Here is a 13853-nt window from a genome sequence, read left to right on the forward strand (position 1 = left end):
TATGAGATCTTTCAGTAACATAGTGGCCATTTGAATACAACTGTAAAAGTCCGAAGATCCTTGAAGAGCTGTATTCAGATTGCAAAGTAATTTCATATCCTCCAAATTTTGCGGATCTTAACCCAACTGATTATCTGCAGGACCATCTGTTCTACATATCAACAGCTGTGGAAAGCGCAGCAGAAGGCATCTGATCGAGCTACATTCAGTGAGTGCACTTAGCCGCTGTTAGCGCAGAGGGTTGTTACTCTGGATACTCACAGAAGTTAAAAAATAAATTAACCATGGACCTTGCCGTTGGTGGGGAGGCTTGCGTGCCTCAGCGATACAGATAGCCGTACCGTAGGTGCAACCACAACGGAGGGGTATCTGTGAGAGGCCATACAAACGTGTGGTTCCTGAAGAGGGGCAGCAGCCTTTTCAGTAGTTGCAGGGGCAACAGTCTGGATGATTGACTGATCTGGCCTTGTAACAATAACCAAAACGGCCTTGCTGTGCTGGGCAACAGTCTGGATGATTGACTGATCTGGCCTAGTAACAATAACCAAAACGGCCTTGCTGTGCTGGTACTGCGAACGGCTGAAAGCAAGGGGAAACTACAGCCGTAATTTTTCCCGAGGGCATGCAGCTTTACTGTATGATTAAATGATGATGGCGTCCTCTTGGGTAAAATATTCCGGAGGTAAAATAGTCCCCAATTCGGATCTCCGGGCGGGGACTACTCAAGAGGACGTCGTTATCAGGAGAAAGAAAACTGGCGTTCTACGGATCGGAGCATGGAATGTCAGATCCCTTAATCGGGCAGGTAGGTTAGAAAATTTAAAAAGGGAAATGGATAGGTTAAAGTTAGATATGGTGGGAATTAGTGAAGTTCGGTGGCAGGAGGAACAAGACTTCTGGTCAGGTGACTACAGGGTTATAAACACAAAATCAAATAGGGTTAATGCAGGAGTAGGTTTAATAATGTATAGGAAAATAGGAATGCGGGGAAGCTACTACAAACAGCATAGTGAACGCATTATTGTGGCCAAGATAGATGCAAAGCCCGCACCTACTACAGTAGTACAAGTTTATATGCCAACTAGCTCTGCAGATGATGAAGAAATTGAAGAAATGTATGATGAAATAAAAGAAATTATTCAGATAGTGAAGGGAGACGAAAATTTAATAGTCATGGGTGACTGGAATTCGAGTGTACGAAAAGGGACAGAAGGAAACGTAATAGGTCAATATGGATTGGGGCTAAGAAATGAAAGAGGAAGCCGCCTGGTAGAATTTTGCACAGAATAGCTAACACTTGGTTTAAGAATCATGAAAGAAGGCTGTATACATGGAAGAACCCTGGAGATACTAAAAGGTATCAGATAGATTATATAATGGTAAGACAGAGATTTAGGAACCAGGTTTTAAATTGTAAGACATTTCCAGGGGCAGTTGTGGACTCTGACCACAATCTATTGGTTATGACCTGTAGCTTAAAACTGAAGAAATTGCAAAAAGGTGGGAATTTAAGGAGATGGGACCTGGATAAACTGACTAAACCAGAGGTTGTACAGAGTTTCAGGGAGAGCATAAGGGAACAATTGACAGGAATGGGGGAAAGAAATACAGTAGAAAAAGAATGGGTAGCTTTGAGGGATTAAGTAGTGAAGGCAGCAGAGAATCAAGTAGGTAAAAAGACGAGGGCTAGTAGAAATCCTTGGGTAACAGAAGAAATATTGAATTTAATTGATGAAAGGAGAAAATATAAAAATGCAGTAAATGAAGCCGGCAAAAAGGAATACAAACACCTCAAAAATGAGATCGACAGGAAGTGCAAAATGGCTAAGCAGGGATGGCTAGAGGACAAATGTAAGGATGTGGAGGCTTATCTCACTAGGGGTAAGATAGATACTGCTTACAGGAAAATTAAAGAGACCTTTGGAGATAAGAGAACGACTTGTATGAATATCAAGAGCTCAGATGGAAACCCAGTTCTAAGCAAAGAAGGGAAAGCAGAAAGGTGGAAGGAGTATATAAAGGGTCTATACAAGGGCGATGTACTTGAGGACAATATTATTGAAATGGAAGAGGATGTAGATGAAGATGAAATGGGAGATACGACACTGCGTGAAGAGTTTGACAGAGCACTGAAAGACCTGAGTCAAAACAAGGCCCCCAGAGTAGACAACATTCCATTGGAACTACTGACGGCCTTGGGAGAGCCAGTCCTGACAAAACTCTACCATCTGGTGAGCAAGATGTATGAAACAGGTGAAATACCCTCAGACTTCAAGAAGAATATAATAATTCCAATCCCAAAGAAAGCAGGTGTTGACAGATGTGAAAATTACCGAACTATCAGTTTAATATGTCACAGCTGCAAAATACTAACACGAATTCTTTACAGATGAATGGAAAAACTAGTAGAAGCCAACATCGGGGAAGATCAGTTTGGATTCCGTAGAAACACTGGAACACGTGAGGCAATACTGACCTTACGACTTGTCTTAGAAGAAAGATTTAGGAAAGGCAAACCTACGTTTTTAGCATTTGTAGACTTAGAGAAAGCTTTTGACAATGTTGACTGGAATACTCTCTTTCAAATTCTAAAGGTGGCAGGGGTAAAATACAGAGAGCGAAAGGCTATTTACAATTTGTACAGAAACCAGATGGCAGTTATAAGAGTCGAGGGACATGAAAGGGAAGCAGTGGTTGGGAAGGGAGTAAGACAGGGTTGTAGCCTCTCCCCGATGTTGTTCAATCTGTATATTGAGCAAGCAGTAAAGGAAATGATGATACAATTACTACTACTAATTTATATTCTTTGTTGTTTTTAATAATTTTTCTTTACACAAAATAGGCTTATTTTCTATCTGTTGATCATTGTTTTCATTTCAAAATTACCAGTTTTGGAAATGTTTCCCATCTTCAGATCTGTTAACAGATAAAAATGAATTACAGTTGGGTTCTAATACTGTGCTTTTGGGTTCTAATACTGTGCTTGCAATACAGTATTACTTACTTAATTACTCCTTGGCACTACAGCCCATGTACGGCCTTGGCCTCATGGAAAATCTCCTCCCCCATCTTCTCTGCTGGCTACCTTAGCTCTCCATCTTCTAACTTCTATTCTTCTCAAGTCCTCCTCCACATTGTCTAGCCATCTGGTCCTTGGTCTACTGCTTATTTGGCATCACCTGGTGTTCCTTTGAAACTTTCTTGACTGTGCTGCTCTCCACCATTCTTTCTATATGTCCCAACCAACGTAGTCTATTACTCTTTATTTCTGTCACAGTATCTCATTTGTCGTACAACTCTCTGATCTCCTTATTATTTCTGATTTGCCAAAACCCCCTGTCATTCACTGGCCTGAAGATTTTCTTAAGTATCTTCCTTTCCCATCTCTGCAACAACTCCTCATCGTTTTCCGCCATTGTCCAAGCCTCCGAACTGTACATCACCACAGGTCTCTCTACTGTATGATACACTGTCAGCTTGAGATTCCTATTAAGTCTTCTTGCTTTAAATACTTTAATCAGTGCGAAGTAGCTCCTGTTAACAGCTGTAATCCTTGCATGTATTTCTCCTCTCATATCATTATTCTCAGTTACCAGTGACCCAAGATATTTAAAGCTCTCACAGCGTTCAAATTTTTTCCCCTTTCAAAGTGATGCTTCTTTCTCATTCACTACACTTTTTCCTAGATGTTGACATATACTTCTACTGATTGTCAGCCCCATCTCCATTCCATATCTATTTAATTTTTCAGGCTTTTCTTCAAAGTCCTGTTTCCTCCTGGATAACAAATCAATATCATCTGCACATGCAAGAGCTTGTGTCACTCTATTAAACAGTGTCCCGCCAGAGTTACCGCTTTGTGTCTTTTGCATTACCCTTTCCAAGGCGACATTAAGAAGACTAGTGGAGAACACATGACCCTGCTGCAAACCTTGGTTAACTTCAGATGCCTTTGATAAAGTGCCTCTCCCCGATGTTGTTCAATCTGTATATTGAGCAAGCAGTAAAGGAAACAAAAGAAAAGTTCGGAGAGGATATTAAAATCCATGGAGAAGAAATAAAAATTTTGAGGTTTGCCGATGACATTGTAATTCTGTCAGAGACAGCAAAGGACTTGGAAGAGCAGTTGAATGGAATGGACAGTGTCTTGAAAGGAGGATATAAGATGAACATCAACAAAATCAAAACGAGGATAATGGAATGTAGTCGAATTAAGTCGGGTGATGCTGAGGGAATTAGATTAGGAAATGAGACACTTAAAGTAGTAAAGGAGTTTTGCTATTTAGGGAGCAAAATAACTGATGATGGTCGAAGTAGAGAGGATATAAAATGTAGACTTGCAATGGCAAGGAAAGCGTTTCTGAAGAAGAGAAATTTGTTAACATCGAGTATAGATTTAAGTGTCAGGAAGTCATTTCTGAAAGTATTTGTATGGAGTGTAGCCATGTATGGAAGTGAAACATGGACGATAAATAGTTTGGACAAGAAGAGAATAGAAGCTTTCGAAATGTGGTGCTACAGAAGAATGCTGAAGATTAGATGGGTAGATCACATAACTAATGAGGAAGTATTGAATAGGATTGGGGAGAAGAGAAGTTTGTGGCACAACTTGACCAGAAGAAGGGATCGGTTGGTAGGACATGTTCTGAGGCATCAAGGGATCACCAATTTAGTGTTGGAGGGCAGCGTGGAGGGTAAAAATCGTAGAGGGAGACCAAGAGATGAATACACTAAGCAGATTCAGAAGGATGTAGGTTGCAGTAGGTACTGGGAGATGAAGAAGCTTGCACAGGATAGAGTAGCATGGAGAGCTGCATCAAACCAGTATCAGGACTGAAGACCACAACAACAACAACAAATAAAAAATAAAAGTTCGAACTAAATACGATGATATTCGACTATGTCATTTTGCATCTCTTATAAATTTTAGCTTGACCTTAGGATACATCCGAAGCTATCCTCATACTCACATTTCGTTACTTCTTGGCATTGTGTCATTGGACATTTTAGCTACGTGTATTATCGAATTCTAGGTTTGCCGCACACGCAAATGTTTCAGCATATGCGAGTTTTAACCCATATTCCTGGGCAGTCATCTTCAGTGAACACGAGAAATATCCTAAAATCGTCAGTTCAGCAACAACGAAAAGCTCAGTACGAACCAGCGCTGAGGGTTGTCTCGAGAAATGCACCGGTACGTACCTGGAGGTCCCTGAAGAAGACGGAGTTTCGCGCCCAGTCGACCTGCGAGAAGAGGTTCTGGTCCAGCACTTTGCACATAAGTTCAAAGAGGTCCACTTCACACTGGTTGTACGTCTGGTTCTGCAGGAGTCCGTACAGGGAGGTCTGCCACTCGCGGTCGTCGAGCGCCTGCATGAACTCGCGGATCATGGGCGGGATCTTGGGCTGGCCGCCGGGTCCCGCGGCCGCCGCGCCGCCCGCCCCCGCCGCTCCCGCGCCGCCTGCAGCGCTGCTGGCGCCGGAGCCGCCGTTGGCCAGGACGCCGTCGTAGTGGAAGGCCTTCGGCGACACCGAGTGTGGCGACGGTGTCGTCGAGTTGGCGGCGGCCGTCGCCCACAGCTTGTGGTCGGCGGCGGCACTCAGCACCAGCGCGCCCGCCGCTCCCGCCGCCCCTGTCGCCGCCGCCGCCCCCACGGCCGCGCCCACCGCGCCGCCGCCCGCCGACCCCAGGCCGCCTCCGCCCCCGCCACCGCCCGAGGCCGACCCTCCGCCGCCGGCCGTCGCGGCAGCCACTGTCGCCTGCTGGCCCAGCGCCACACCGATGGGCGAGGGAGACGAGTCGGGCGACGACGTCAGCGACGAAACCTGCGGACACGCGGCCGCCTGACTTCACAGGGCTGCTTGTCTGTTCACTTTACAAACACTAGCTAAAAGTTAGAAAGCAAATCACGTAACACAGCAAGAAGCTGTTAAATGTGTTCCTTAGTAAGTGACCGGCTTCGGTCACCGACCATACAATGCTGTCATAAAATGAGCACAATGCCATTAAGTTTACCCCAAAACAATTGCGGGTACGGAAATCTCGCTTACACACTGAATGTTTCATTATACTTTTACTTTTGTATGTGTGTGATACACTATTTTAAGTACCTTCTCTTTCGGCAGTAACGCACAGATAATTACCAAATTATTAGTGCAATTTATAGAGAATTAATATCAGTTGATGTCACACACCTATTAAGCAAGATACACTGAATTTAAGTTTTTTAGTGTTTAGTCATTACAAAAATAGACGAAGAGCGACTACAGCATCTGTAAACCAAAATTCATTTGTTTTTGCTGAATATGCATCATAAATCTCGATAAAAAGCGAATTTTCGTGCCTTTATTTTTGGTATAATAGAAACTTTAATATGGACTCCTAATAAGCACAGAAGGTAGTGTTAAACAGAAGAACACCAGTTCACGAGGCGCGACTGATGATATTGCACGAGACGCCGCAACCTTGCGCCCGCGCGATCTGTAGTAGACCCTATAGCACCTTAGAGCGCGGCTTCTGATTAACACTGGCGAGCAGTGAAAGTGGATTACCTAACGTTTACTCGCGAAGCAAACACTGAGGCAGCCATTGAGTATCTGTAACTTGCCTCCAACACATCTTTTATTGAAGACTACGAAGAGAAATTTGCAATACACATAACGCGATACAGACTACACTTTTGACGCATTGCAACTTATCCGAGACCGGGTCAGTGGCTGATGAGGTACGTGATCCTACAGGTAAACGCAATAGCTCTGTAACGACTCACGCCATCCAAACTCTTAGACTAGACGGGAACGTGAACAGCGGACGAACAACAGAAACTACCTTCACTTAACTGTACCTGAATTATTTTCTGTGTACAAAATTAATAACAGTTCACACGTGAGTCTATACTCATGTAATTGATACTTACTTCCTTGTCCCGTGGACAACACAATGCTGAACAAGAAAAAACTTCTTGTATCTTCCTCGTCTTGCGGGCTTGTCGCAATTTAGGGGACTACAAGATAACATTTTTGGCCACAAGTAAAGGAAAGAACATATGCAGCCTGTTTCCAGACGAAAACGAAACACCAGTCTACACCAATACAGTTTTACGTGATCATATTATAAAACTTTTGTTGCTAAAACGTACAAAAACGAACTACGGATGTATTAAAATCAGTTAAAATCTCCCATTATTCACCTTGTTCTATCTTTTCCTCCAAACCACCACCCTGCCCCATACTCTCTCTCTCTCTCTCTCTCTCTCTCTCTCTCTCTCTCTCTTCTCACTCTCTCCCTCTCTCTCTCTCTCTCTCCCTCTCTCTCTCTCTCTCTCTCTCTCTCTCTCTCTCTCTCTCTCTCTCTCTAACATGTTCGGCTGGAAAAGTGGCTTGGTCAGCGGTCCACAGTGATGTATCCTGTACAAGCCTCTTCAACTTTACGTAACTGCTTCAGCCTACTTTATCTGAATCTTCTGAGGATATTCAAGCAAGGATCTCATTCTGCACTCCATTCTGTCACCAAACTGGCGATTCCTTGACGCCTTAGGGTAGTGTCGTATCAACCGATCCACTTCTTTTAGTCAAATTGTGCCATACATTTATTTTCTTTGTAATCCGATTCAGTATCTCCTCACTAGTTATTTGATCTAACCAGCTAATCTTCCGAGTCTTCTGCAGCACCACATTTCAAAAGCTGCTTCTTGTCTGTACTGTTCATCGTCCACGTTTCATTTCCTTATCAGGCTACATTCCAAAGAATATCTTTAAAAAAAAGTCGATGTCGATGTTAACGTATTCCTCTTTTTCAGAAATGTTTTCCTTGTTTCTAACTTTTGCGCTCGTTCATCCTCTCTGCTCCGACCTTTGTCAGTTATTTCGTTGACCCAGCTAGCGAAACTCATCTACTACTTTCAGTTTTTTTTCGCTAATCTATTTCCCTGATTTAATGCGACTACATTCCATTACCCTTTTTACTTTTGTTGACGTTCTTGTTGTAACTTCGGTCTATTTCCTGCCTCGAAGTTCTGCTCACATTGTGCCACTCACCTGCGGGATCTGGATCTCCTGCTTGATGTGGACGTAGCCGGGCGATCCGGCGGCGGCGGCGCCCGACGCGGCTGCGGCGGCGCCGGCGGGCTGCGGGCTGTAGGAGAGCGTGACGCCGTCGCCCAGCGTGGCCGTCACGCCGCGGATCGCCTGGATCGCGATCTGCCGCTGGCGCATCATCTGCAGCTTGCGCGCGCGGTCGCGCTTGTACATCGGCCCGAACTTGTTGCGTCCGCCGCGCATCCGGTCGGCGCGCACCGCTGCAACACGACAAAGGCGGAGCGCCGCGTCAGCACCGCCGGAAGTGGCCGCCAGCGCTGCTCTCTGCTGCCCTCAAAACAGTCCCTGGTACCCATTCTGCCGATGCCAGCTGACTACATCAATCCACGTCATCATCAAAATGGCGTACGTTAACAACTCATCTAAATAAAACGTGCGTAACATAGGCGCCACGGGAAGAATTATCGTTATTCTCGTGACACTGCATTAGTCGCCTTAGCTAGCCCTCAACCAGACTGTCACCTTTCATCGTAACCTATATCTCGGGCTACAATATGGATCAATCTGTAATCACAGCCTATACACTGAGGGGGCAAAGTCACAGGATAGCGATTCGCACATATAAAGGTGGCACTAGTATCGCATACACAAGCTATAAAAAGGTAATGCGTTGGCGGAGATGTCACTTGTACTCAGGTGAATTCACGTGAAAAGATTTCCGGCATGATTGTGGCCGTACGATGGAAATGAACAGACTTTAAACGGTGAATGGTAGTTGGAGCTAGACGCATGGGGCATTCCATTTCGGAAATCGTTAGGGAATTCAGAATTCCGAGATCCACAGTGTCAAGAGTGTCCCGAGAATACCAAATTTCAGCCACTACCTTTCATCACGGACAATGCAGTAGCCGACGTCCTTCACTTAACGACCAAATGCAGTGGCGTTTGCGTAGAGATGTCAGTGCTAACAGAAAAGCGACACTGCGTGAAAAACCAGCAGAAATTAATGAGGTACGTATGACGAACGTATGTATTAGGACAGTGCAGTGCGGCGAAATTTATCGTAAATGGGCTTTGGTAGTAACTGACCGACGCGAGCGCCTTTGCTAACAGCACCACATCGCCTGAAGCTCCTCTCCTAGACTCGTGACCATATCGGTTGGATCCTAGACGAATGGAAAATAGTGGCCTGGTCAAATGAGTTCCGATTTCGGTTAGTAAGAGTTGACGGTAGGGTTCGAGTGTGACGCAGACCCACGGAGCCATGGACGCAAGTTGCCAACAAGGTGCTGTGCAACCCGAAGAGCGCTCCATAATGGTGTGGGCTGTGTTCACATAGAATGGACTGGGTCCTCAGGCCCAACGGAACTGTTTACTGACTGGAACTGGTTATGGTTCAAATGGCTCTGAGCACTATGCGACTTAACTTCTGAGGTCATCAGTCGGCTAGAACTTAGAACTAATTAAACCTAACTAACCTAAGGTCATCACACACATCCATGCCCGAGGCAGGATTCGAACCTGCGACCGCAGCGGTCACGCGGTTCCAGACTGAAGCGCCTTTAACCGCACGGCCACACCGGTCGACAACTGGTTATGTTTGACTACTTAACATTTGCAGCCATTCATGGACTTAATGTTTCCATACATGGCATGTGGCATGTCATCGGGTCAGAATTGTTTGCGATTGGTTTGAAGAACATTTTGGACAGTTCAGGTGAATGATATGGCCATCCAGATCAACCGACATGAATCCTATCAAACATTTATGGAACTTAATTGCTAAGGTCATCAGTCCCTAAGCTTACACACTACTCAACCTAAATTATCCTAAGGACAAACACACACACGCATGCCCGAGGGAGGACTCTAAACTCCGTCGGGACCTATAGAACTTAATCGAGATGTCAGTTCGTGCACAAAATCCTGCACCGGTGACACTTTCGCAATTGACGGCTATAGAGGCACCACGGCTCTATATTTCTGCAGGGGACTTGCAATGACTTATTGAGTTCATGCCACATCGAGTTGCTGAAGTACGCCGGAAGAAAGGAGGCTCGACACGATTTTAGGAGGTATCACATGACTTCTGTCACCACAGTGTACAAAAAAACTGAAAGTAACATAAATACTGCCAGGTACTCTGTTCTGCCTCGGTCTGTGTATCACACACCAAATACTCAGTTTGTCCGATCTTGGTAGGTTCATCTCAAACTATTTCTCGGACTAAGAAAGAGATGATATCAGTGTGACCTAAATACTATGACGGCGGAATACGAAGTTTTGAAGACTAATTTCGTTACTTGTTTGTGGCTGTCTACTAGCCAGATGTTTAGGTTTTCGTGAAAAGTGAATGAAAGCGAGCGGCACGTGACAGAAGTACTTTGTACTATAAATTAGCACCATCCAATAAAAAAGGGAGGCCCTTTTCGGTGGCTGAGAACCACAGCCACTTAATTTAAGTGTACAAACAAAAATTTAAATGATACTGCATCAAAATTTCACCTTGTCGTGCCCACTGGTATCTGATTCGAGGCTCGCGAGCTCGTTCAAGTTGGAAAATTCTCGATACATAGGGTTTACAACATTATACACGAAGTTCTAGGTATGAGAAAGCTTTCCCCCTTGGTGGATACTACTTTTCTTAAAGATCAGCCGTAAACGCACTGGAATCAATAACCCTCTAGAGTCAGTTCTAATCAACCTCAGTGCGCGTGCATAACACTTAGCAACATAACAAACCAAAAATGTCATTGCTTTGACCGCCATTTCTGAAGCATGCTGACTGGTTCTCACCTTGTCCTTGCGATTGATGTCAGTCTAGTAGGAAAGTGGGGATCTGGTGCCAAAGATGAGTTTGCTACGTGCCGCGAGACCGCAGGGCCACAATTACTTCCTCTGAAGACTGTGGAAGAAGGTGCAGCACCCGGCAGTCAGATCGCAGCAACGCTAGTAAAGTCCTCGCGACCTGGTTGGGTAAGCCAGACGGCCACACGCGCACCTCGCTGCTAGCTGCCAGTCAACTGCCTGCCGTGAGAAACACGGTCCAAGAGGAGACAGGACCACGAGGCAATAGTTTAGCGGATCGATGAGGCGCCGCTCCACCGGTCTGAATCGCCGTGTGCGCTGTGGCCAGCTTTCATTCGTATGTTGACTCATGCTACAGCATCAAAGCAGTGCTTTACCTGTCTAGGTCATCCTCTGAATTTATGCGAAATATTAAAAGGCAACAAGGCCGTGAAAAGATTTCGTTCCGTTAATGCATTCAACAAAATTCAATAACAAAAATGTTTCCCGCAAGTAGAAAATTCGTTTACGTCGTCAGGAAATCCCGTTTCGTAAACTTTTCGTGTATCTTCTTCGAATTTGCTACCGCAAATAAAACTTAAAGGAAAACATATCATAGATCTTCCAGAAGACGCCGATGCCACTTCCATCTTCACATGTTGAATAGTTTGCAAGTTTGAGCGAGAAGAATGAACTGTAAGATAGCGTGTGTTCTGAGCGAAACGTAGCATCTGGGCCACTTACCTCAACATGTTCCTTCAGAAGTGTCAGTCGTAAACTAATTCTAAACAGACCGCAATACGGCAGTTAGTATCCACTACACGTTTTGTTTTTGTTCAAACTGATACCGTAGCGATACTTTTGTCTGTGTGCAGTGCACGATGAGAGTTCAATTTGCAATACATTTCTAGATGGGGATTTCTAGTGAGCACAATGGCTCCTCCGCCGACTACGCCCATGTACTACGCGAGGTTATTTGAATACAGTGGAGCAACACTGGTGCCTGATGGACAAGAGCTCTCAGAAACGGACGAGAGGTGTGAGCCGTCGCTTGAGACAGAGGGGTGTCCAGCGCGCGTGGGCAGGGGCGGAGGCAGCGCCGCCTGGCGGTGACGCAGCCGGCAGCACGTAGCGGCTATACGGCTGCGGCTGCGCGCGCCGTGAGCTGCAAGCAGAGGCCGCACACAATGACAGAATAGGGCCGCCGCGGTTTCGACACGCGTCCCTGCCACCATCGAAGCTGCAACACCGCTGCCAGCTTCAATCCCCTCCAAAACTGTGCTTCTCCGCGCTGTTTCCTGGTCATCTTCAGCTGCTTAAGCTTAATCGTGCACTTCAGTCATTCTATTGCGCCTTCCCGCTCTCCGACACGCCTGACGTATATCCCCCTCACTTTCTACCGCCACTTCGACATGGTATGCGACAGTGTGCGGCGTGGACTCATCCTGTACTGCTGAATAAAGTTAATCTCGAGGTCAGAGTGCTGCAGAACGATATACGAGTGTATCGATCGTGAATCTGTAAATGCAGCATCACCTTTTAAATGCCTGTAAAGTTCGAATACCATTCCGGATTAGGTGTCCGTTCTCACTTATTTCGGTTCCATTTCTGTCTAATAATAATAAAACTTGGTTGTAAACTTGAAAGTCTGTGCAAAAGAAGGAAGCGAAGTAGCAGCGGAAGTGGAGGCAGTGTACAGACGAGTACGGAACGTATCCCGCCATATTTTCCGGAAGCGCAGCGTTCTCACCCAAGTTATCAGTCGGCAAAAATTGGGAGCCTTCGTAGTTTTTTCTTTAGCAACAACCTTGTGAGATCGACAATACCGTTGCAGTCTCGGCTTATTGTTCAACGTAAGCTCACTCTTTCGGCGGCACCTACGCACATAAGCGATTTTGCTAATAAATTATGTCACTGGGAGGCATTTGTTTGGTAATCGTTGTTTCTTAATGTCTCCAGCGGTGATTACATAAATAATGATCTGACTACAGCGCGCGTTTACTATCGCACGCCAAAGGACAAATTCTCAATGGAAAGCTACAGAAACGCGACAATGAGTGGTGGGAGAGCTACCCTCTCTCTCGGCTTCTCTTCGGTTTCTCGTCAATATAGTATGAGGTATTATTGCAACAAATTACATTTTCATGACTGCTTGCGCCATCTGTCATCCAAAAAATAAAATAAAGATTATATAGTAGACTCTGGCAGTGGTTGTTTAACACTGTGGAACGTACCAACATGTACTTTTCAGTTATATTATTAGACACAAGTAAGTTATGCAAAACCGCTTCCAGTCTTAACAGTTGGTACTAAGGGATATACATACGTTACTGGCCATCAAAATTGCTACACCACGAAGATAACGTGCTACAGACGCGAAATTTAACCGACAGGATGAAGATGCTGTGATATGCAAACGATTAGCTTTTCAGAGCATTCACACAAGGTTGGCGCCGGTGGCGACACCTACAACGTGCTGAAATGAGGAAAGTTTCCAACCGATTTCTCATACACAAACAGCAGTTGGCCGGCGTTGCCTCGTGAAACGTTGTTGTGATGCCTCGTGTAAGGAGGAGAAATGCGTACCATCACGTTTCCGACTTTGATAAAGGTCGGATTGTAGCCTATCGCGATTGCGGTTTATCGTATCGCGACATTGCTGCTCGCGTTGGTCGAGATCCAATGACTGTTAGCAGAATATGGAATCGGTGGGTTCAGGAGGGTAATACGGAACGCCGTGCTGGATCTCAACGGCCTCGTATCACTAGCAGTCGAAATGACAGGCATCTTATCCGCATGGCTGTAACGGATCGTGCAGCCACGTCTCGATCCGTGAGTCAACAGATGGGGACGTTTGCAAGACAACAACCATCTGCACGAACAGTTCGACGACGTTTGCAGCAGCATGGACTATCAGCTCGGAGACCATGGCTGCATCACAGACAGGAGCGCCTGCGATGGTGTACTCAACGACGATCCTGGGTGCACGAATGGCAAAACGTCATTTTTTTGGATGAATCCAGGTTCTG

General features: G+C 45.5%; 1 protein-coding gene across 1 annotated transcript in view; it reads right to left on the reverse strand.

Moving 5' to 3' along the window:
• Positions 1-13853, reverse strand: part of LOC124612206 (nuclear hormone receptor FTZ-F1) — a 220263-nt gene that overhangs the window by 54623 nt on the left and 151787 nt on the right. The window contains exons 2-4 of the mRNA XM_047140310.1: positions 8038-8297; positions 5673-5826; positions 5203-5633 (exon numbers count right to left, since the gene is read on the reverse strand). Coding sequence (XP_046996266.1) covers positions 5203-5633; positions 5673-5826; positions 8038-8297 — 845 coding nt within the window. The remainder of the gene's footprint in view (positions 1-5202; positions 5634-5672; positions 5827-8037; positions 8298-13853) is intronic.

This window comes from Schistocerca americana, chromosome 1 (genome assembly GCF_021461395.2).
Source record: "Schistocerca americana isolate TAMUIC-IGC-003095 chromosome 1, iqSchAmer2.1, whole genome shotgun sequence".
NCBI lineage: Eukaryota > Metazoa > Arthropoda > Insecta > Orthoptera > Acrididae > Schistocerca > Schistocerca americana.